Below are 25,814 nucleotides of genomic sequence, written 5' to 3'. Positions count from 1 at the left end.
AAAATTTCATTCATATACAAAATTTTCAGGCCTTTTATGTGCTTCAACTATATTCATTCTTACGAGATGTTAGCAAAAAATCTCGTTTGGTATGAATACTAATTGTAACATTGGCTGTTATCATGAATATTGCAGAGGGCACTGTTCTGCTTCTTTGGTTTTTTTGTAGTCAGAATTTGGTAGGTCATCAGCGAACAGTTATTACATTTGATATGTAATTAACCAATTTCACATTCTTGAAGAGGAAATAGAAATATGAAATGATATTGCGAATCAGTCTAAGCCTTGAGAAATCAGAGCAGATGTAGTTAATACTGTAGAGAAAGACGACTAAGTGCAGTTAAATAAATTTTGATGTGATTTCTTATTATAATATCTGAGTGCAGTCTTTATTAATATGTTATTAAGGAAGTGATATTGAGTAAATTTTATTTATAGATATATGGTGAACCACTGAGTCTTTTAATTGGTGCTGGTTCAGCTATTGCCGCTTCGCTAAGTATTTTCAGTTATTATGCCCGATGTAAACTTCTTGAATGTTGTGATAGTTCTTGGATACGAGGAGATTATAAAGGTTTTTTTTTTTTATATGACTAATTGTTTTTCATTTCATGGTTTGAGTTTTTTGCTGTTCAAAAGTGTTTCAGTTGATATTTTGTTTCATTTTAGTTTGTATTTTTTTTGTATAAATTTGTCAACATTATATATTCTTTCCTCGTTCACTTCACATTTTATTCATCGTGTTGATTATTTTCTTGTGTCCATAGTGATGAGTTTACACTCTTAACAGAGAGGCTATTCGCAAAAAGAACTCATATAAAATAACCTACGGTGACTTTATCTTTTCTTTTTTTGAAAATCAGCAGATAGCAACGAAATAATAATTTAGAAATTGATTTAATTGTTAAATTCAGATATATTTTAAATACAGTTAAACTCAGAGCAGTGTAAAAAAATGCTGTGAAGAGAGTAGTATTAGCTATGAAAATGTTTTCATTATTAAATAAGAGTAATGCATGAATTTAATTTAGTTTTATTTTATAGGTTTACAGCATTCTATGCATACGCGATTATATGGGCAGCATTTAGCCAAGGAAACTATAATAACAGCTGCAATTGCGCACTGGAAAAATCCGTAAGTTCGTTTTCCAGTTTATTGTAATGTATACGAATATTCACTTATTTTAAATTGAAGTTTTTTTGAAGTAAAAATTTCTTTCTAATATGATTTATAACATTTTTCTTATTGCACTTCCAGAAGTCCTAAAAAAGCTTTGGTGATGTCATTTCATGGATGGACTGGTTGTGGTAAAAATTATCTTAGCTCGATGATTATCGAGAATTTGTACAAGTTGGTTTATTATTTAGAAATTTCTTTTTATTTCGAAATTTAAACGAGTATTTTCATGATTAGTTTACTTTAACTCTTATAGGAAAGGAATGAAAAGTGATTATGTTCATGTTTATGTCTCGACGCTACATTTTTCAAACTATTTGGAAATACCACTTTATCAGGTACACTATACTTACCTTTCATTTTCCCCTTACATATGGAAATTTAGCAAATATGATTAGATATTTTAATTTGTTGCAACGTTATAGGTACAGCTACGTTCATGGATACAAGGAAATGTATCGAAATGCGAACGAAGTTTGTTCGTCTTTGATGAAGTAGACAAAATGCCTGCTAAAGTAATTGATGCCATAAAGCCTTTTATTGACCATTATGAATATTTGGAAGATGTTGATTTTCGGAAAAGTATTTTCATCTTTTTGAGGTAAGTCTTTCGGTTTGTTTTGAGTTGACTTCCATTGTTTACTTTTCTATTATTTCCATTTCCAGCATCTAGAAACATATGCTTTAGCTAAACTTTTTTTTATTTATAGCAGTAATTAATGAGTAAGGATTCAGTAAAAAAACCAATGCTAATAAAATTTCAAGATTTTCATAATCATAATGAGTTACCTTCAATTAAATTTTATAATACGCTGTTGCTTGACGATGAGAATCGATATACATAACTTTTTTCGGGAGTTGAAAGTTGTGAGGAAAGTAAGAAATAGAACATTTACTGTAGCAAAATTTCAAATTCGTGCCTTTGAATAAGATTCAGAATTTTCTATGCATCAGTATCATTTTAACATAACTTTATGTATATCAGAAATCTATGATACAAATGAACATTTGCAGTAATTCTGGAAGTAATGAAATAGCCCAGAAAGCACTTCAGCATTATGAAGATGGAAAAATAAGAGAAAAATTAACATTGAAAGAAATGGAAGACGTTGTTATGGCAAGTGCATTTAACACTGAAGGTAAGTCTTGTTTTTCATCTTATCTTACTACAGAAAACAGAAAACGTCGTTTTAAAACTTGCTAAAATGCTTAAGTACTGTTAAAGTAGTAGTAATTGGATAATTAGTTCAAGAGACAGTTGAAATTTAGATCCAGAAATTCCGAAACTTTTTAGTACTTTTTACTATTTTTACATCTCAAGGACTTTCTTTTTGTCTGAATTTTCCGTTTAGAAAATATGAAGTACATAAGTTTTAGGCAGGAATCATTTCTAATTATTACTAGTTTAATTTCTCAAATGCTTGTTGGATATAACATTGAAAAGAAGAAGTAGTTTTCAGATCAAATGAGCAACTATTGAAAGATTGATTAATTCAAAATATAAAGAGCAAAATTGATTGCATAGTTTTGAAATAGTGAGAAAAAAAAAATCCCTATTAAATTGGTAACTTCAGGCGGGCTAAAAATGAGTGAATTGATCTCAGCACATTTGATTGACCATTTTGTTCCTTTCTTACCCCTAGAAAGGAGGCATATACTGCTTTGTATTCGAGATTATATGCTTTCTCATGATTTCACGCCGACAGATGAACGTATCACTGCTATTGCCGATTCTTTGCAGGTAGTTTGCTTTTTGCTTATATTGGAGTTGAAGTAAATAGTATTGTAGAAAAAGTCGAAATCCATCTCATAATTACCGTTAATAAATGAAGTCTTCTTTTAAAATCGTCAAAAGAGATGACCTATAAGGGATTTTTTTTTCGTAATTGAGAACTGAATTCAACCTCTAAATGCTGTTTTTTCATGTTAGTATAAAATATCGAAAACATTTTAACTGTCAGGATGGATTAAATTTGAATTTTCCCAACTTATCGGTTTATCTTTTTTTCCAGTATTTTCCTAAAACAAATCCGATCTATTCTTCATCTGGTTGCAAACGGGTTGCTCAGAAGACTGAACTGTTCATATCTGCAGAGCGTGAAAAAGAGCGCCAGCGTTTTGAAAATTTTCAAGATGATGATATGTTATAGGCATCTGCTTGCTCTTGTCTTTTCCATGCTTTAATTAAATTCACTTCCAGACTATATTTTATGCACATGCATCCTTTCTCAACTCAAAATTTCTACAATCAAATTTATGGCAGTTTTAGGATAAATTCATCAAATATCGCAAGTTTTAATGCATTGAGTGTTGAAGATACTTATAGTATTATCTTAAATTTTTAATTATCAGTCTCTGGAAGGGAAACAGAGATTTTTAAATTAGCAGTACTGGTAGCGTATAAATTAAAGCAGTATGTATTGACTCCCTACATTTTTAGTTACTAGCATATTCCAAGTTTAATAAAATCAGCCAACATGCCAGAGACTATTTTCGTGGCTATAATAAACAGATAACAATACGTCCAATTTTTAAAATATAGTACATTTTATGTTTCTTTGTCGTCGAACATAACAATGATGACATTTTATGTTGAATATAACATTTTATATTTTATAACTTTTTGTATTTATTTTCATAGTCAAATAAAACACATGTGAGTGTCATAGAGTTTTATAAATTAATTTGCACCATCATAGAATTTTGTAAATTAATTCACTACCAACAGAAAAAAAAAATGCAAGTATTTCAAATCAATAATGGAATAAAAACCCGTTGAAAAAGACAAGAGTATTTGCCAAAACGGCTCACAAGCTATTTACAAATGAGATTCTGTCATACAAATAGAAATCTACTAAGGGTAGGTAAAGAGGACTGAATTATCAAACTGTTAAAAGTGTGCGTATCATTTTAAGGTTAAGTAAACTCTACTAGTCATTCTGTTAGGGTTAACTTAGAAACTTGGAAAAGTGATGGGAGAGATGGGGATTTGAACTGTTATTCCTCTAGTATTATCTGCTTCTATTGGTCATTTTAATACTGTTTAACAAATTTCATTCATTAGGCGGAGGTATCCCACCAGTACTCTCCTATAAGCATAAAATTTGCCACGAATTTCAATAATTTTAAAAGTCTAAATATTTAGGCTATGAAATAGGTGTAGCATGTGCAGCAAGTGCCCGAATTGCCCGTAATCGTTCAACAACGAGTCCAATGTAGGGTGGCCCTTTTTCCTCCTCTTCACGTCTCCAAACATTCACTGATAGTTGTGCCCGTAAGATTAGCTTCCGTATAAGAACAGCAGCCTGTTGATCCGGTAAAAAAGCGCGTGAGATTGCCAACCATAATGCAATTTCTTTACGCGCATGGACAGTTACCAACAAATGCTCATTATCTTGTGGTACTACCTACGAATACAAGTTATAGCACTAAGATTTGCTTAACGCCAGGTATAATTTTCTATTTCTCAAGTATTTTAAAGTTTTACTTAAAATCCAGAACCTTCTTCTTTTCGTTTTCTTTTAAAAAAGTACGAACAAAAGTAAAACGAAATTCAATTACCTCCAAAGCGACATGTGCAAATTTTCCACTAATTGTTCCAAGGACATAGGGCGAGCTACTGTCGTTGAAGACGACCGAAACAAAATCATTTCCAATAAACTTTTTCTTGCAGTTGCAAAGCGGGTCAATTTCGCTTTTTGGCATTAGAGTTGCTAAAGTAAATCATTATTTTAGATGTGATCCAAAAATTTGAGCAAACTTCATGATATTCTCCTATATGTTCGACATTTTAAATTTCATTTTTTACAGTGTATATGACAAATAACTCATTTAATACGAAATCCACCTTATGAATTTAACTATAACACTTTAACTATAACATACCCACATGGAAAACGGTTTTCGAAATCTCATCCGTATATACGTATGTAAATGTCCCACAGAAACCATCTGCAAGACCACCTGGACAATCTTCCAGAGATATTGGTTCGCCTAGAAGCCTAAAATTCCAAAATACTACAATTTGCTTGAATATTCAATATTTCAATCACGAATGTTAAGCAAAAGATACCTTAAAAAACTAGAGTAACGCGCCGAACCATAAACATTCCCCAAAATTTCGGATTCCTTAGTCTGCCCATGGGCTACGTAGACAACACCAACGGTGTGCAATTCAAGTGATGATATCCGATCAATATTGCGCAAAGATCTCAATCTATAAAAAATCTTCTATAAACATATAATTGTAGTATTATCGAAGGTTTTCTGGTTTTTCGAAGGAAGCTGCGAAATCTTGAAAACAATGAGGTCATACGTTTTGTTCTTATCACGAACTGATATCTGAACAGCTTTGTTATCATCAACGAGAAGTTTTAAAATCGATAATCCCTCGTCAATACCATAAAAATTGTCTGCTAAAATATACATTACAGATTAATATTGCATGAATTTATTTTCATTTCTACAATCATTTAGCAACACAAAATCAATGAACCTCAATAAAAGAATTAAAAAAATGATAGTCTCATGATACGATATATTTTTGGTCTAAACTACTCAATCAGTTTGGCCTTTTCAAAAACGCTATTTGCATTAAAAATTACGAAAAGTAATATGCTACTTGATTGTATGTATTAGTTCTTGAGGCACAAAGATCAAGATGAACAAAATTTCATTATCATTTCATTTTTTTTTATTCGTATAAAATTGATATTGAATAAATATTCCAAAAACAACCTGCTCCAAAATCATCAGGAAAATCTTTTAGTGATCGCATATACCATGAATATTTACCAAGTATATGCCGTACAACAACCTGAATCCACGTCACCACCGGAACACGAACTTTTTTCGATTCATATTTCGCCACTGTGCATAAGTCATCCAGAGTTGGACGGTAAGGAGCTACATATTTCCTTGAAAATAAACATATACCCTTATCTTGATTTATAGTTTATAAATAACAAAAAATTAAGAATAGTACTCGTTTGGGCGATGGATTGCTGACTGATGACGCCGTCTCCTGTCAAAACTTGATATCTCTCTATCTGGTATTTCCGTTGATGGGTTTTCTTCACCACTATCTAAAAATCAATCTTCATCTATTCAAGAATTATCTAATAACCTCCTCAAACAAAATAAATTAAAGGTATTGTAGAAAAATTGCATTATTATAATGACAAGCTCTTGGGAATTCTAAAAAAGCATGACAAAATAAGTGCTTTACTGAGATCTTTTCTGTTCTAATAAACCTAAACAACAAGCAGTTATTTACCCAATTCGAACATCTTACTTGTCCCACTTGATAGAGTTTCAGTAAAACTGGTAACAGAAATAACTACATCATTAATAACCCAATGGTTTGACCAGCGCTCCACTAGTTTTGTATTTGGCATCGATTGAGTGGGCGCTACGTCACTAATTTTGCTGTGTTTCATGAATGTTTTCAGTGCTTTAATTGTTTCTTCAGCCAACTATAACATTAACAGAAACTTAAAAAAAGGATAAATTAACATAATTCATGTGGCCCACATTTCCAGGCATTTTCAAATTGTTCAATATTTAGATTCTTGAAATGGTTCCATAACTGTAAAAGGAAAACAGTAATCGAACATTGAAAAACAAACCTCATCTCTCATATTAGTATCCTCATTTATAATCATGTCTTTCCGATTAGCTGAACCAAAGGAAAAGGCAGCAGTGGTTGGTGTGCCAGAATCAGACGATTGCCGTTCATCTGAATGCTCTTTGGCATTTATGACGTTCGGTAGACAAGTTTTTGCTTCTTCTTCAATCTACAAAACACTTCAAGGTTAATAAGAATGTGAAAGTAAAAATTTGGTTAATTTTTTCTGGTTATATCTTAGAAAAACTTTCTTATACCTTATTTATAATATAGTTGCATATCGTTGGTTTTACTGCATCTGACATTTTTGTATACCATCTCATTAGTGTACGAAACGCAGCAGCAACAATAAATGTGTTATATCGATGAACGTTTGTATACGATGCCAGTATATCAATAACAAATTTGAAATGCTTGATCTGCAGTTTAAATTGATTATCAAAATGAGTGAAAATATTCTGCTTTTCGTTAATAGTTATATAAGTTTCTATACTGCTTTTTCCAACTGCACAAGTTTAACAATCCAATTGCTGAACAAAAAAATCTAAAAAAATACAAAAAATATTTCACAGATATATTTAAACGTTATGAAATACGAAATGAGGCTTTTTTTTTTTCAATATAAACTTTTTAATATAAATATTCATCAAAGTAAAATGTCTTCCTAGTACCTAATTATATTTTTTACAATGTAAAGTTAGCAGAAAAGACAAAATTAGGAAAAACATCCAAAAACAACGAAAGTGGAATATAAAAGAAAAACAAAAATAAGTCTACAATTAACAAAACCTCAAAAAATTGATAAAACTCTGGCACTGAGGAACAGTCCGAAGCTAATTCGATAATAGGGATAGCAAGAACTGCACTTGGATGAAGACTTGCCAAATGGGATATTAACTGTCGGGCTAATGGTGCCATACAATCAGGCAGCACCTGCACTGCTAGGTCACAGGCCATTATTGCCTGAAAAATGTTTTTTAATATTCTTTATAACTCCAGAAGAACATACGATTATCTCCATGTAATTTTGGCTGCTGAAAAAAATTAAGATTCATTTGAAGAAATGAACTAAATAAACAATGAGAAATAATTCATCCATAAGGTACAAAAAATACCCTCAACATCACAATACCTGCTGACATCCGCTTGGAAGAGAAGGAACGCAATCAACCATAATTTTACAAATACTTTCATCATGATAATAATTAATTAGACGACTAAAAATAGGACAAATATATTTCGGTAGGTCAACTTCGCCCTTATGTGATGGATTTATAGTTAAATCGGCATCAGAAAGCAAAGTGTTACGCCTGCAACAAGGATGAAAGTATTCATAACACCACTAAGATAACCTTCAATTTACAAAGGATAAGAATGCGAATTATTTGTTCTAAAACTCGTTAGAATCAAGCAATACTCTTGTCTTTCATATATCTATTTAAAATAGCAGCGACTTTTCGGCAACCCTTTTTATATCAAAAAAAAAAAAAGAAAAAAACACAGAAAATGACAAAATACAAAAAAGAATTCAGATCGGGCTTGATAAATTACAAAACAAACTTGTGATATAATGCAATTATAGCGTTTTTAAGTTTTTCTATGCGTTCAGTACCCGCTGTAAAAATCAAATCTCGCACTTCTACTATTCGACACAACCGTTGCAAAATTATTTTCATAACCGGGAACCTGAAATAATATTTTAAGAACACTGGAAAAAAGTTTTAAGCAACTGCACAAATGTTATTTACTGTCTTCGAAATCATATATGATACGATTACCAGCTTAGATTGTATAAACAGTTTATTTGTCACGGTAAGCAACCCAAATAACCTATATCTATATGAGTAAACAACCCGGTTTTAAAAACATTCATGATGTTAGTTATTCAATGAAATGTTCAATGAATGATTGAGATTTTATTAAAATAAAGTCAGAAATTACCAGAGCTCCTCTTCAATAGCTCTTGTCACCACTACGCATATTTCGCTCCACTTAAAATTTCCATTAGTATCACCTCCAGCACGACATATTCGTACATTAGTTACGTCATCAAACTCACCAATACAAACTGCAGCAAAGTATTTGATGAACACAAACGGATTAGCTTTGAAGATTTTAAACACTACAATTAAATGTAAAGAACTGTAACTTGCGTTCAAGAAATAATCAAGAGTACCTTCTGTCGACAACTGCAGCACAATTAAGCATGTTTCCGTAATTCATTATTTGTCCCTTTGTAAAATTTAAAAAAAAAAAAAAACTGATAAGAAAATGATATACACACCCATTTGCTCTGAAGGTGGATTACAAACAAGAGTCAATAATGCGGAAAATATGCGCTCCCGTATTTCGCAACCAATTTCGCGAACAAGTCCATGTTGATAGTGGGAATGAAGATGTTCACAAAGTATATGTATGATATAATGAAGATGAGAGCTTCGCAAATCAGAAAAACGTTCAGCTAAAACTTGGCATACATCCCCCGTCAATATTTCCATATTTTCAAAAACTTCTGAAATGGACTGTGTAAATGGTATATGATGAAATTTCCTCAAAATTTTACCTCTGAAAAAATCTCAAAGTAACAGACAAAATACTCTTCACCGTTTCATTTGCATGAACTTAAAAATGTTAGAGTCCTAATTAGTCTTGCTTGAAATTTGAGCTAATTAGCCTTGAAATCATAGACCTGCAGTGTCGAGATCAAGTGCAAGAAATGAATTGGCTATCTCCATTACCATTAAAAACAGGTCATCATCTTCGGATTCACGTAAAGATACCGTTTTTGCAACATCAAATAAAACATTTAACATTTGATACTAAAATTTAAAATAAATTTTTCCAAAACTTGAGAATACATATAGACAATCATTTCTGAATCTTTTGAGTGTTATATTCTAACCAAATAGCATACGCTTTGTCTGGAGAGCAACTGATCAAATAAATTCTTAGATATGAAATATTTTAGATCTTGATATACAGCTTATTTAAATTCCTACAGCTAATTGTTTTAAAATTTAGTGGGACAAATTATTTACTGGATAAAATATTAATAAACAAACCTGAATTTTGGCATTATTTTCACGAATACAACCTCTAAGTATAGGACAAACTAAATCTGTAACAACTGCTCTCTCATGTAGCCAGTGGTACTTCATATAAACAGTGTGCAGGACGCTAACAGCTTTCTCCCTTAAATTATCAACCAGTAACTATAAGTAACTCAATAATGACAGGATTCATACATTAAAAATCTTCAAAGGCTCTGCCGAAACATAAAGTCATGAAATTAAAGCTACTAACGAACCTAACTGCAGAAGGGTAGTTGTCTTGAAGATGCTTTTGGACAAGTTGTTGAAGAGTGTGAAGCCAATTTGATATAAAGGGATCCAAACACTTCAAAATGCAAACAATTAAAAAGATTTATTGTAGAGTTCATTTAGTTACAATGAGGAAATGACCACCTTAGATTGTATAACAGTTAATTAACTACAATATAACATTCGATCATACTATTAACTGTCCTATAAAAAATGTCGAAATTCAAGAAAAAAAAAAAACTTACAGCTACACGGTAATCAAATAATGCTATGATGCTTGTAACAGGACGTTCATCGATATAACTTTCTATCAGTGAATACAGCGCTTCGGAGGAGCCACCATAGTTACCATCATGATATAAATTCTCAATAATGCTCAGTAAATGATGAATACGTGATCGCTGCTCTCTAACTTTTCCTTTCCATGATATCTATTAAACAATTTAAAAATATCTAATTTTTGCTTTGGACTAAACTTGATTTCATTTTTCACTAACTTTTTTCATTATTCACTCACAATCGAAACTTCGATTTTCTGTTCTATTAATAAAAATTGTCATATAAAACCGTCAAAATAAAAAAGAAAAAACTAGATAATTTTTAAGTAGCTGACAGAAATTTCAGCGAAATATGCAAACCACTAAAACTGGAACACAATGATAAATACCTGTTCACAAAGCTTTAAAGCCTGTTTAAGGAGTTGCAAGATACAGTGCCAACTCAGCTGCTGTAGATTTTTTCCACTGGCATTCAGTAACCGTCGGATGGCAATCAACACTTCATTCACAACTTCAGGACCTGCTTCCATTGCTGGCAACATATTTGGAAGAGCAACACTTGGATGACAGCGTAAATTACCAATATTCTGTTAAATAAACCAAATGCTTTCAAATTCACTCACTATTTCAGATCACAGAAAATGTTGCCTTGCAAATATTACTCCTTATACGATTTAAATTGCTTTACTTTCTCTTCATATCTGTTACTTATCAGAATTGTAGCTATGAATAAGAGAAACATTCCGAAATGTACCATATTCTCATTAAATAAAAATCTTGAACACTGCCAGCCAATCTATTAATACTGAAAGAAAGAGAAGAAAAATCTTGTTATTTAATCTGTTATAAACAAAATTATATTACATAAATGATAAACGGAAAAGGAAGCTTACTTGCTGACTCCAGAGAGCGGTATGTATACAGTATATAGCACCTACAAGAACCTGTGTTTTCGGACAATTGACGCTATCTTTTAATAAATCAAGCATTAGCTTTATAACATTATGACCATAATGAGATCCCAATAAACCTCTCATTACGTTCCATGCAGTGGAACCCCATTTCTGTTCATTCATTACCGAACACAATGTTGTTATTAATATCAGCAACTTCGTATCTGGGATGCGACTGTAAATAATAAATTATATTACAACATTTGTAACTAAGTGGATGGTAATTTTAAATAAAACATCTGCTAAGTATATTAGCTGACAATTTTGACCAATAATACCGTATTTCTATAAACCGTTTTTTTTTTTTTTTTTTGTACTAATAGCAGATTAATAGAAAACCAGCAAAAAATGGATTGAAAAAAGAAATGGAAAAAATAGCCATACCCATATTTTAAAATAATTCCTAGTAATAATAAACATTCGTATGTCAAATGATCTGCCTTACGACATATTCTTAAGCAAATATTATGAACAATTTCATCAATCTCCTTATTTGTAATAAAACCAGCATTTGTTCTGGAAATAAAAAAAAATCACTAATAGTAAGCGGCACGTAATTAGAAGTTTTAAAAGCAACCAGCAAAAGATAAGTTTGAATTCTTCTCTTTAAATTTCTTAAAACACGAGCTTATTTGAAAAATATATACTTCAGAAGTAAAACTCCGTTCAAATTGCAACAAAAGTGAAAAAATTATAAAGACATGTTTTTATGAATCCTATTGTTCCAAAACAGAAATTTTATGCAATCATGTCAGCCGAACTTTATGGCTTGCTGTGTGAGTTGAAGTACTCGGATAGCATGTCGATGATCCACCTTATTTAGATCTAGCACTTCTCGTAGCCAATTAAGCTGAAGGCTCATGAAGTCGTATTCAAAACCTGCTACTTTATCGCCATTCACTGACAGAGCTATGAACCACTCCAAAGATAAATCACTGAGACCCATTGAACGGATTAACTAAAAAATTTTTAATGAATCCTTTAGAAGTGTCCATAAAATTCGTATATCAACATAATGTTAAGTTTGTTTATATATTACTAAAAAAGCACAAAATTTAAGTGAAGTGAAATCACCCACGGAAAAAAATGTGTCGCGCATTGCCAAACCGAGTTGATCCAGTTGATATTCAGTGAGGGTAATAAATGTTTTTAAGAACGAATCCCTTGCTTCATCCACTTCGTATAGATCTTTGGTCTCATGATATAGAGCTTCAACGGTGCTTATTTGTAGTCGTCTGCCTCTAACGATCTAGTAAGTTCTATGATAAAGCTTTAAGCAATTTTTCCCTTTTCCTAAACATTTCAAAGTCATGGATTTTGCTACAAAATTTGGAGGTAAAAAAACTTTAAAAATTCTTAAACTCTTAAGTCAGCTACTTATAACTAGAAAGCTTAGAATTTTGCAAGGCAGCAGTAATTGAAGAACTTGAGATTTAATTTAAATGAGCCTAATTTAAATCTATCTTATCCCTCTTTAAACAACTATTCAGATAAGCTGACTGATAATTAAGTAAATTGTACCGACTCTAATTGCTCCATTGCCTTCATCCGAGTAGACAACGAACTACCACATCCTAATTCAAACCATGCTGCTTGACTAATCGAACCTTCACTGAAATTGCAGATATGAAATATAAAATAATCGGATGATTTCTTCATAACAATCAAAACCCACCTGAACAAAGTTAATATAAAATTCTTAGATATTAGTGTTATCTTATTCGTGGGAGTGATCAGAAAAGAGAATTAAATGTTCACAATTCTAAACAAATAACAGTGCAATAACCTGTTAAGGAAATGTTGAATATCATCGTTGTCTTTCCGACTGAATACTGCTGAAAGGAAGCTTCGCCTCGATAACGGCATGCCTACCGGAGTCGGAATCGCGAACGCATGCGTACCTCTCAAATCCTTATTGTTAAATTCATCAATAAAAAAGATAATGTTGTCTCGCAGTGCTATCATTAATCTTTCCCATCTTATCAAATATTCAGTAGTCTACCTAGAAGTAGCACATAATGCTAAGACCAGAATTTCTCTTAGGTTTGCTGAAGAGGTTAAAATATAAATGAATACCACTTGGTGGCAAATTCAGCGTTTGCATGCACCGTCCGACTCGTTCCTATGATTTTTACAACCACTATAGTTCAGACATGAGTTCGTCTATAATATCTTTGAAAACAAAATATAAAGGAACATATCAGCAGTGAGTAAATAGTGAACAAAGATAGGAAAAAGAAGGTAATGAAAAAAACGAAGATTTCTCAATTAGTAAACGTAACTGACTGCTTCAACGTAATTGACCACTTAAACGTAACTAACTGCTCAAACGTAATTGACCGCTTAAACGTAACTGACTGCTCAAATGTAATTAACTTAAATGTCACTGATTGCTCAAACGTGATTAACCACTTAAACGTAACTGATTGCTCAAACGTAACTGACCACTTAACATCTCTGACTACTCAAACGTAACTGACCATTTAAACGCAACTGACCGTCCAAACGTAATTAACCACTCAAGCGTAACTGACTACTTTCGAGTGCTCCTTTGTGAAACTAACGTGAAATGCGCTGTGAAATCACTGATCTCACTCTGCATTTTTCTCTTTTTAAAGCTGTCATAGTTATTCCTTGTCAAGCAATTTAAGGTTTAAAAAGATAAGTAAGCATTTTACTTTTATTTTCCAAGAGAATATTTCAAGTTAATAAAATGAGTAACTACCTACGAATAGTACTATGATTAACGAAAAAGTAATTTCTATTATTGGAAAAATATTTCAGCAACAAAAGTAATAACAATTTTTCTTTTTGTTTGAAAGTAATAATTTTTTCTTTTTTTCTTTTTTTTTTTAAAAAGTAATAATAATTTCTTTTGATATTTCTTGAGGATTTACCCATCTCATTTTGTCTCTACTATTATCTTAAAGCTTAACATCAATTAGTACAAAATTTAATAAATTAGAATTTAATAACATGAGAAGAGAACTTATTTTTAATTGATAAATAACACAAGAAGAGTAAAGGCTATTCCAAAAAGCTAGTTGTATTTCATACTAAAATTATAATCTATTAATGAATTTTAATTTTGAAATTTTTCTTTTGCTTAGACTATGATACACAAAACAAATTTATAGATTGATTGAGGTAACAGAAAGATTTATTAATTTTTCTCAAAAAAAAAAAAAAAAGGAAAGAAAAGAAAAATCTTTAGTCTACAAATTCTTATATTCTTTAATACAGAATTAGTTCGATTATTTTCACAGACACAAAAAACTGATTGCATTTATCGATTTTGCCAACAACTAAGTTTAGTAATTGTAAATTATAAAAATGATAAAAAGCTGAGGAAAGATTAAAGTTTTTTCTTTTTTTCTCCATTTATTCACATATTTCTAACTTTTTAAAATCTTCAATTTCAATTAGTTTAATAGTCGTTTGTAATTTTCAACTGTAATTGTTCGCATAAGAATAATGAAGTAGCGTAGCTAACATTTGCAGCTGACTCTTATAAGATCATTTAATCACTCAGATAACATCTTTTAAATTATTGCAAATTTTTAAAGTTTTAAGTTTGAAGTTTAAATAAATCTTATAGTTTCAGTTTATGAAATTTTAGCGCATTTTTTTTTTTTTTTTGTTCTCGATTGCATGGAATTTTTTTGATAGCATTCATTTGGAAGATGAAATTAAATTAAATTTTGCATCGTTTTAGTTTGATGTTGTAGTAATCATTTCTGCCACATATTAACTAATTCATAAATCATTTTGTTGATAAGAGAAAGAAATGAAGTTCGAGATCTGAAGACAACAGAATACATATCATTGAGCAGTAGCAGTAGCAGTAACAGCAGCAGTAGCACTGATTTCTTCATCCTTCCTTTGTTCAGCTTTACCTCATTTCTTATCACTTCTTATCACTGCGCTTTCTCTAAGCAATTCGCTTAAAGTGATAAGTGAAAAGTTGCTTCCACCAAAGTTTATCACTCATTTCCTCTGTTTTATCTTTGCTATTTGATATTCAAAGTAATCACTCTGTCATTAATGGTTCCTTAATAATAGTTATTAAAAAATGCGGAAATACGATGAATTGTTGTTGTTTAAATTAGTTAACCTTTAATCAAAACACATATGTCAATCTAAACAATGTTGTTTGTTTGTTTATTTTTTTGTCCCTTAGCATTTCCTAAATTACTAACATTAATAGTTTATTTGATTTGTGTAACAATTTTATTCTTATATCAAACTGTTTATAAATCGAAATTTCTCCCACACTAATACGCATCATATAGAGGCGCAAAAGTACCGAAAAGTAAATATTGAATAATTACAAAAAGTTATATTATCTAACAAGGCGAAATGAATGAAAGTTAATTTTAATAATAGCATCAGGCATTTATTTTATCAGATTTATCATTTTGGAAAAATTATTTGTTACAATTTAAAATTGTTGCATAGTATTAATGCATTTTCTTCTTTCTTTTAAGATAATTAAACCATGCAAATATTATCAATATCTGTTGATTTCTTAGTTTGTTTATCACTTTATCACTTTGATCTTTTAAAAAAAAAATAATAATAATGATAATTCATGAAAGATCATTACAACATCTATAGATGCACAAATAGCAGTAGTAGTAGTAGTAAAATTGTAATAATAAAGAATAGCTGCGATAATTATTCGAACAGGTGTCTCTCTTAGAGTGCTGTTGTATTTATTATGACCCACATCTTCAAATATTCATCCTATACTTTGTTTTTTTTTTTTTTCATTCATTTTCAATTTCTTTTTTTTTCTTTTAAACTTTTTTCAAATTACAAATTATTTTAACTCAAATTGCATTCCAAGCTTATCGATATCAATTAAAAAATATCTCTTATATTAGTCTAAAATATTCATAAAATTAATTTCCATAAAAGATAATTTCATTTGTTTCATTTTTTTAATCACAAATTGTTCATTTTTCTTTTTCAATTATCTCTTCTTTTTGCTAAATTTCTCTTCTTTCTTCATTTCAAATAACTAGAAAAATGAAATGAAAATTTGAAAGATCGCTGCTAAGCAAGCCATTTTGAAGTGCCGACAATGTTTACTCACATCAGAAACAAACATATTTAATTTAGCTAATCAAAAAAAAAAAATGCTTTTATTTGCTGCTTGCTTTTTTACTTTCTCTCTTATCACTTATCATTTTACCTTTTTGTCCTATTAGTTCATTTCAATAAAACAACAACAGATGTTATTTTATTGCACTTCATATGAAACATTTATTCATTCAATCGGTGTCTTATAAATACAAATATCACAAACTAGTTAAGCTTTTGCCGCATTGAATTATTTTTTATAAAAAGATTTTGGTTATTTCTATTTTTTTTTTTTTTGATTTTCCACTCTCTCTAATTTTCTTTTTCTTTTGTATCTTTTAAACTTAAAAAAAGATTTTTTTTATTTTGCTTATAACACCAACATTTTTAATTCAAGCTTAAAATTCTGCTAACTTCTTTGTTTTTGAATTTTATTGATAAAAATATTTTTCGAAATGTGATATCATCATATGTATTTAAAATTTACATTAATAACAAATCTTTTTTCTTTTTTTGCTGCTGTCAAATAATGCAAAAGATGAATGTAAAATTTTCAAAGCAATCTTATAGATTCGATTATATCAAATTTTTTTGTTTGTTTGTTTGTTTGTTTTTTTTTTTTTTGAATATATTTTTATTATTTAGATGACTAATTAAGATACAGTTAAAATTTTAAACAAAATGAGTAACACGGAAGATGGAAAAGATGAGGAAATTGAACAATTGGAAAATAAGATTGATTGGGAATCATTGCTGAATGTAGCAAATGATCCAGATTTTAACGAATTACTTCAATCACCGATCGATGATGCAATCAATATTCTAAAGTGTTACAACTTTCTTTTTTTTCGTAATTCAACACCTAACGTTTTATTTTACATCACACATAAACAAAATTTATTAAAATTTTTAATTCCTTTTAGCATAAATATTTGATCAACGATTTAAATTCTCAATTATTTTGAAATTCTATTCCTTTCCATTTCATCCTCATTTTTGCTAGCAATTAAATAAATGATTGAAATTTAAATATTAAATAAATAAAAAATAAATGATAAATGAACGTTGCCTCTTCTTTTTTTTGTTTCTTAATTTTTCTGAAGTTTAATCCGTTTTAAATCTTTTTTCATTGATCAAAAAACAAATGAACAAAAATGTTGCACAAATTATCCAAACAATTTCATGAAGTATAAAAATTTTAATTAGAATTTGCATTATAATCAAATTTAAGAACAGGGCGAGAAATTCAGAAATTGTCAATAATTCGAACATTGAACGATTTATTAGAAACTGATGGAGATCAAGTGGTCGAGAAAGTTATGCCAGCCATTCAGGTTGGCTTCAATGTTCATTGTGTTCTAAAAATTAATAATTATCCTTTTAAATTTGTACTTTCATATATTAACTATCATCTATTCAAAGCTACATTTGATATCGAAAATTCTAAAGTATTATCTTTTATGCAATATCATCAAATTTATGCTTTTGATAATATATCATATTTTAAATTCAAAATTTAAAACTTGAAAAAATCATCAAAAGTTGATCGTTTGTTGAGGAAGTAGAAATAACAGAATTATAAAGATTCCATTAGTATCTAGAAAAAAGGATCTTTTTAGAAAATTATATAGAATAAACCCTTAAAATCTCAATAATCTCTGGAACGGAAAGAAATTGAATGTTAATAGTTTAAAAAAAAAAAAAGTGGTGAATATTTAATTTTTCAAATTTGTAGTAATTTATGATATTTATATAGGAAATGTTGGTTGAGGAATGTTCAAATTTGGATGTACAGTGTGAAGCAGCTGTTACCTACAAAAACATTTATCGAAATAGCAAACTTACCGCTAATGTTCCGTAAACTTTTTTTTTGAATTCGATTATATCCAAAAATTAAAAAAAAAAATCACTTATTTTTTTTAAAAATTACTAAAAAAAAAAAAAAAAAATAATAATGGTTTTAATGCCACCATTTAAATAGAATATAACCTTATTTTTTTTTGAAGAAAAAATAAACTGCGCAATATAACAAAGAAGTAAATTCAGCAGAGGTAAAATTTCAGAGGTATTAGTGATGTAATTCTCAATGACATATTGCAGAATGCAGCACAACAAAAGGATAATTGCAAGTTTTACTTATTTATGTTAAAAAAAAAAAAAATGAAAGATATTATGAGTTTAGTCATATTTATTAGTCATATTTAATTCTTTATTCCTATTCCTTCATGTAATCTCATTGCAAAATAATCGAATTAAATAATTATTTCATATCATATTTTATAAAATATTTTTTAAAATTTTAAAATTTTCTTCCTTATCACTTTGTTCACAAAAACAACAATTAACTTATTGGTAGTAAAGGAAATTTGAAATAGGTCAGTAAATAGTTCATCATATCATCCAAATCTTTTTAATATATTAAATTTAATTTCCACAAATAATTTTCAATGTATTAAATTGAATTTAGAACGATAGTTTAATTTTTGTTGTTCAGTAACAGCTGCAGCATGGTTAGAAACGCTTGTTGAAGTGATCGATCAGACACCTGTATCACAACTCAAACAGCTTTTAAGTTCTTTATTAATTTTTTTTTTTTTTTTTTAAATAAATCTTAACAATTTTATACCATTCTTCATTCTGATGCTTTTATCTGTAATTAAATTCGTTTTTTTTTTTTTTTTTTTTGCTTATGCTATTAATCAATGATAATGATAAAGATAATAGCAGTAATGTTAGTATTGAAAATATTGAAGAATGAATAAAATGAATTTTGAAATCTAAAATAAAAATCTGAATTAGGGCTGCGTAAACTCTGTTACACAGTAACAATAATAATTACACATAAAGGATGAAAAAAAGAGAATGATAATTAGTCATTTGATTAAAATTAAAATGAATTGTTTTTGTTTTTTTTTTTTTATAAATTCAACTACCATTAAAAAAAAATTTTTTTTAATTAATTATAATATTTTAATTTTAATTATAGGTTGTACCATTGACTATTTCACAAGCTGAAACATCACAACGAGCACAGCGACGTGTATTAGCAACAAAATTAGTCGATAAATTGTGCAGAAATTTAGAATCTTTTGAGTGGGTCCTTTTTTTTTTTTTGTTTCTTTTTTTTCTTCCTTTTTTGTACTTTTGTACTTTAGTATGTGTGTGTAAAAAACTTCATCGAATGAGTTGAATTTTTTATTAATGTGAAATTTAAAATGTCAATTAGTTATTTAATGAGCTCAATTAAATGTAAATTATAATTGATATGCATTATTCATCCCTAACTATTCAATAAGAAATAAAAATGAAAACAAATTATTTTTATTGTTGTTTTTTTTTAAATAAATTTTTCATTCGTTTATTGAAAAATTGTGACAAATGATTTTTTTCTTGTTTCATTTCTAAAATTTCTAATTTTCTTTTCTCAATAAAGAACGATTCTTTCTTTCTTTCTTTTTTTTTTTTTTTTTTTTGTTTTTTGAAGATATATTGTAGAGAGAAAAATAAAAATTATTTTATATTACTAATTTATTTAATTTTATTTGTTTATGAATATGATATTTTTTACAGTATTCGACGTGATATTATACCTTGTGTACAAATGCTTTGTAATGATCCAAATTCAAATGTGCGAAGCTCTATGGCTCAACATCTGGCGGTTGTCGCCGAATCATTAAGGTATTCTTCTTCTAATCGAATACGGGAATTTGCTTCTTTTTTTAAAACTGTATTTTATTTCAAAATGATTAAATGAAATAATATGTAAATTACTCATAAAAATATTGTAAATTCTATTGGTACCTTTAAGGTACAATCTGCCCTTTGAGGAAGCGCAGATGTACATACAAAGTGATAGGTAAAATTAAACGATGAATTATTTAAGAAATCCAAGTGATTGTGGTTCAGCGTTAGTACCGTGTTTGGTGCAGTTGTGCAAAGACACTGAAATTGGAACACGTGAGGCGGCATTGAACACCATTGCGCTCTGTATACCATTCCTATCAAAAGGTTAATTTCTTCTCTCTTTCATTGCATTATCTTACTACTCGAATAATGTTTATAATAATTCAAATCAAATTTAAAATTAACAAAAATTTTTTTTTTTCAAATTTAAAAAAAGAAAAAAATAACATTTATTAAGAAGAAATCCTAATAAAGATCTTTTTTTCTTGTTCAGAGGTCTTAAAAAGGTTTTTTAATTTTTTAAAAATTATTTAAATTTAATTTATATCTAATCTAATATTTAATCTCGGAAAGCGGATATTATTTAATCATTCTCAGCAGAATTGTAGGAAATGAACTTACTTTGAATTCATCAAATTAGACTTACTTATTTAATTAGTGTACTAAATCTCACTGATTTATAGAACAACGCAAATGTTCGATTATTCCACTTTTGAAACGTTCCACCGAGCAAGCAATAAGCACTCAAGATGAAACACTCAATGTGATAGCTAAAAATCTTGGCCAATGGATAGATTTACTACAGGTATTTATATATGAAAGAGAAGTGATAATTTAAGTAAAGATATTTCTTTATTTTCCACTTAACAAAATATAGCACAAAAGTTATTTGTAGAGAAAATAAGTTGTGTTCAAATTTAAAAAAAAAAAATAAATAAATAAATAAACACTTAGATCCTATGGAAGATTTAGATTCTTAGGAAGATCTTTTTTTTTCCTTTTTCAGAAGTCTTAAAACGAACGCTTTAGTTTTAAATTCTAGAAAGTTTTTTCAGAATGAATTGACAATACGAGACTATAAGTGGTTCTTGGATATCTATGTTCAAATTGCTAACCTACCAGAATGTCCTCCATCCAGTGATAATGATATTAGCGCTCGATCGAATATTCAAACATCTGTGAGACGAATGTGTGCTTATAATTTCCCTGTATGTGTGTCATCTTTTAAATTGTAATATTTTAAAAACTCTGAAATATTTGCTTCCACTTTCTGCGAAGATTTGAGAATGACGGATCACTGTTATTTCCTCAATTCGTTTAACTTTTATATTGTCAACTGCGCTTATTTAAGCGCAGTTAGCATTTGATAGTTTCGGAAGTTAGAAGACTGATCCTTACGAAAGATAGAAAAAGAAACTATTAAGATTCTTTATCTTTTCCTTTTTTTTTTTTTTTTTTTTTTCAATTTGTATACCAATCTCAAACTTTATAGTGTATGGTATTGAAATATGGTGCAGATTTCTTCAAAGATCGTTTGTTACCAATTTTGGAAGGTTTTTGCTGTGATCCAGACGATGATATTCGATGTGCAACAGCTGCAGGATTTCATGAGGTTTAACTTTAACCTTGTTTAATTTGAAGAGAAAAAAACTTTTATTCATTTGATGCAATCTATGATTTGATTAATTTTAAAAAAGAAAATTGAGACAATTCCTGTATCAATTATTCACTAATTTCAGATTGTAAAATTGATGCCAAATGAACCATCTCTTCTACCACCATTTTTCGAGTTAATTCGTGGAAGTCCTGCCGAAGTTGTTGGGCATTTGATGGGTAGCCTTGATCGAATTCTTCCCTCACTTTACAAATGTGTTTCTGAGCAAAATAATTGTGTAGGAATTTCCACGATACCTCTTTATGATCAACTCGAAAACTCCCACTAATTTTTATTTCACTTGAAAGCTTTCAACAATTAATAAAATTATATTTTTGGATTAATTAATATTTAAGTAACATGGATTCCAACATTAGTCTCAATTTCAATTTGGAGAAAATATACCTCCGACATTTAGAGATGTATAAAAAACATAATATCAATTCCTTTTCACTTAATTTCAGCAAATTAGCAGATTACAGTTGGATCATATTGTCATAGGATGCAATCGATTAATACGTAGAACAAGTTCTTGGAGGGCGCAATATTCCTATCTACAAAATATCGCTGTACTGCGACATTTGATCCCTGTTAAGGATCTCTTTATCTCCTTTGTTCCAATGCTTAAGCAAGAAGTTCTAACGACGGTTACCATTTTGTTATTATTGATTTTTCTGCAATTAATGACTTTTTAAAAAAATTCTGTTAAAATTAACTTTTCACTTAGAAAAGCTTTCTTCTGCATTCTAGTCTGTCTAAGTTTGGTTGAACTTTTCATGATGGTATCAAAATATCAGTGTTGGGTTAAATTTCTTACTTACTCTGATAGGAAATAAGTTCGAAATTAAATAGTATGCTAAAAGTTCATAAACAAAAAAATGGATAACACTGTTTTTCCTTTTATTTTACTTTGAATATATATGTATGTTTATGAGATTGAAGTATTCCGAGTGATCGATCAGTGAAATTCAAATAATTTTTAATTTTAATAATTTTTAGCGTGCAATTCCATGTCGTGTTGCTGCTTCGATTACACTTCTCTTATTCATGCGAGAAAATCCAAATGAAATTGATCGCCAATCTATCATTGATTTTTTTATTCACTGTAAATCGATTCATTAATTTGAATTTTTTGGAAAAAAAAAAACTTTCTTTCAAATCCTATTTTATAAAAAAAATACCGAAGTGTGCAAAATTTTTAGAAATTCAATTTTGTCTTAAATATAATCAATTTCGTTAATAAATTTTAAAAAGAAACAACTGCAGCAGTCGCAAATCATCAGAATTGTCATCGACGTCGATTATTTTTGGATATGATCCCGGAAATTATCGTCAATTTTAGCCGCAAATTTTTTCACGCGCACTTTTTGACTCCAATTTTGGAGATGGCAAACGACAAAGTGGCAAGTATTAGGTTATTGTTTATTTCTTTTTCTTTTTTTTTTTTTAGTTAAATTATTTGAATTTTCGCTTACTGATAACGCATTCATTTTAAGTTTTCAGCTGCTTTTTTAAATTATTTTGAGGCTTTCGAAATTGCATAAATTATTAGAAATTTTAGTATTCACTTGTTGTTTCTTGAGCAGCGCTATCAATTTTGTCATTAAATTACATGATATTTGATAGAGTAAGAATAGGTAAATAAATCTGAAGTTAAAATCAATTTTTGAATTCCTTATTGGCTCTAGCTCTCTAGTATGTGTTTTTTAAAGATTTAAATTCTTCTAGTCGACTTTAATGTTAGGCATTATTTTAGAATATATTTTGCCTATTTTTGAGATTTTTAAATTTAAAATTTCAAAAAGTTTTGAAGATCTTTTTACAAAATACTTTGCAGATTGCAATTGTGTCATATGCTTTCAAAAATAAAAGCAAATTTGTATTTGCCCCAGGATGAGGAAATTTTGCTACGTGTAGAAGGAATTATTCGTGATTTGCTTTCCAAAGAGCAAAATTCATCAACGCGACAATTAATTCAAACAGTATGTATTTATAGAGAACAGTTTTCAGACTTTTAGTTATTGTAATTTTCTTTCATATTCAAATTTTTTTTTAAAACTAATCCTCATTATGAAACTTTAGCCAACTAAAATGCTTACATTTGTATGCAAACTACTGGATTTCCAGTATGCATGTGAATTATCTCGAGCTGAAACCCGAAACAAGAATGATAAATCGGATGAATTGAAACAAAAAGCGGAGAATGAGATTTGGAATCAGAAGGAATCAACTGTCGAAGGAATAGACAGTAATGCTTCAGAGAAATGCCTGAGGAGTGAAAAGAGAATTAAGTATGTTATTGAATAATGGCCTAATAATCAGATATAAATACTGGCTTAGACAATCATGAATATTGGCCTAAAAATAATTGACTTGAAGGATTGTTTATCGCTTAACAAAAAAATTCGTTCTGTGAATTTATCTTTCTTTTTTAATTTACTGATTTGTTTATATGTTTATGCTAGTTATTTTTATTTGATTGTACACTGCTAAAAATTTAACATTTTCAGTGACAAAAACGATGGTCACTTAGATAAGGGTCCTTGGCGTACACATATACAACGTTCCAAAACGGCTATTGTACGACCACAACCGCAAGTTGTTGTCACACAGCGTAGTCCAAGTCCAATGCCACGTAACTTTAGAACTACTGTGGAAGAACGAAAATCACGACTTCCATTAGCTACCACACAAAACAACAGATATTGTAAGTGTTACTGTTTTTATTATTATTGTTGTCCACTGATTGATTAAATATCGATTGATTGGTAAGCCACGGGTTAAATAGTTGGTTAGTAAGCTATGAATAAGTATATATATATATATATATTCTAGAGGTTAAGCAAAGTTCAGCAGCTTCAATTGTGCTATTGATTTGTTATCTAAAGGTAAATATCGATTTTTTTTTCTTTGAAATTGCAGTAGATACAAAACATAAAACAACAACAACAGCATCACCAGCGACATCTTCAGTCAGCAGGACCTTACCATTAACAAGTCGCAGAGGTAGCACTCAGACGACAACCAAATCTTCTCTTTCAACAGGTCGCAGAAGTTCAACAACTTCAGCTGGAAAACCTCCAACTGGTTTAAGTGCTGATAACACAAATGGTTTGTTCATTTGTTTATTTTTTGACGTAAAATCTCAAAATTGCTTTGGATTTTGTAAAATAATTCAGTTTTAATATCATTGACAGCACGTCGCTCCTCAGCAACTACCGTGATGTCGCGTTCGGTGTCATCTTTAAATGGAAAAGTTGGATTAATGCCATCACAATCCACCGACTCAGTCACATTATTTGGCCAAGGGCTTATGAAAGTTCGCAGTTTTTCAAATATAGCCAGGACACCAAGTCATCTGAGTATGAAAGTGAAAAGTATTAATTAAGTGATACATACAGAGACAATCAGTGTTTATGTATTCTCTCATATGTGTAAACAAATCAATATTTTTTTTCTTGGATCTCTTTTGTTAAAAATAGAAATTTAAATTGAGATAAAACCAAAGAATCCTATACTGATTATCTTCTCTAATTATTCCTAAATTCACAGTGTAACAATGGTTAATATTCATTTTAATTATGCATTTGATCATCTGTTAGTTGTTTTACATTCTTATTCAATTAATTTTAATTTTGATAAGTTTCACATTTAAACTTTGATTGGAAAAAGATCACTTTTAGAAAATAACTTCTTTCCAAAATTAAACCTTTGTGAAATAGCACTAATTGATATTAATTAATAGGATTGTATTAACCTCAGTCACTCAATTGTGCAGTACAGGTGTGCCTTTCGACGTAAAAACGTTATGTTAATACGTCGAGTCGAAATGTTTGTAATGTATTTTTTTTAGAAGTGGATCTCAGCACATCATTGAGTACCTTCTTCATTGGTAAACTGTAAATTTAAGTTAATAGTCATTTCCTGATTTGTATAAATAATAATCCTTTTTGAAAAATGTTGATTAGATAAAAAGTGTAGTTATATTCGAGAGAACTTCCCGATTTCACTGATATGGATACAATTTTGATCCTCCC

General features: G+C 29.3%; 3 protein-coding genes across 4 annotated transcripts; 2 read left to right on the top strand and 1 right to left on the bottom strand.

The window, feature by feature from the left end:
* Positions 1-122: 122 nt before the first annotated feature.
* Positions 123-3,327, top strand: Bm6374 (ADIR1, putative; the record flags this gene model as incomplete). Its single annotated transcript, XM_001893440.1, has 9 exons — positions 123-179; positions 439-574; positions 1,045-1,135; positions 1,259-1,351; positions 1,434-1,515; positions 1,603-1,778; positions 2,192-2,316; positions 2,752-2,918; positions 3,190-3,327. 9 exons carry the CDS (start codon positions 123-125, stop codon positions 3,325-3,327), a joined length of 1,065 nt encoding a protein of 354 aa, XP_001893475.1.
* A 996-nt stretch (positions 3,328-4,323) lies between these two features.
* Positions 4,324-13,319, bottom strand: Bm12213 (Rap/ran-GAP family protein; the record flags this gene model as incomplete). 2 transcript variants are annotated; one of them, XM_043078133.1, is made up of 26 exons in its annotated part: positions 4,324-4,584; positions 4,739-4,890; positions 5,063-5,178; positions 5,250-5,393; positions 5,493-5,592; positions 5,915-6,093; positions 6,162-6,261; positions 6,453-6,651; positions 6,805-6,972; positions 7,061-7,222; positions 7,593-7,766; positions 7,936-8,113; positions 8,364-8,489; positions 8,745-8,871; positions 9,088-9,315; positions 9,493-9,622; positions 9,866-9,995; positions 10,111-10,199; positions 10,369-10,554; positions 10,791-10,988; positions 11,295-11,529; positions 11,739-11,870; positions 12,116-12,312; positions 12,433-12,603; positions 12,876-12,966; positions 13,141-13,319. In XM_043078133.1, the coding sequence occupies 26 exons, from the start codon at positions 13,317-13,319 to the stop codon at positions 4,324-4,326; spliced, it is 4,152 nt and encodes a 1,383-aa protein (XP_042934067.1). The 2 variants fall into 2 exon arrangements, with proteins under 2 accessions (XP_042934067.1, XP_042934068.1); XM_043078134.1 differs by having other exon boundaries at positions 6,471-6,651.
* Positions 13,320-17,120: 3,801 nt separating this feature from the next.
* Positions 17,121-25,165, top strand: Bm4139 (HEAT repeat family protein; the record flags this gene model as incomplete). Its single annotated transcript, XM_043078132.1, has 20 exons — positions 17,121-17,266; positions 17,671-17,773; positions 18,196-18,296; positions 18,503-18,564; positions 18,934-18,986; positions 19,426-19,532; positions 20,010-20,117; positions 20,323-20,447; positions 20,807-20,928; positions 21,179-21,331; positions 21,616-21,735; positions 21,863-22,015; positions 22,242-22,424; positions 22,777-22,882; positions 23,044-23,191; positions 23,615-23,759; positions 23,905-24,068; positions 24,288-24,484; positions 24,700-24,888; positions 24,975-25,165. 20 exons carry the CDS (start codon positions 17,121-17,123, stop codon positions 25,163-25,165), a joined length of 2,676 nt encoding a protein of 891 aa, XP_042934066.1.
* Positions 25,166-25,814: the final 649 nt, after the last annotated feature.

Source organism: Brugia malayi (genome assembly GCF_000002995.4).
Source record: "Brugia malayi strain FR3 genome assembly, contig: Bm_v4_Chr2_contig_001, whole genome shotgun sequence".
Lineage (NCBI taxonomy): Eukaryota > Metazoa > Nematoda > Chromadorea > Rhabditida > Onchocercidae > Brugia > Brugia malayi.
The sequence above is the reverse complement of the archived record's forward strand: the minus strand, read 5'-3'. Positions and strand labels throughout refer to the sequence as shown.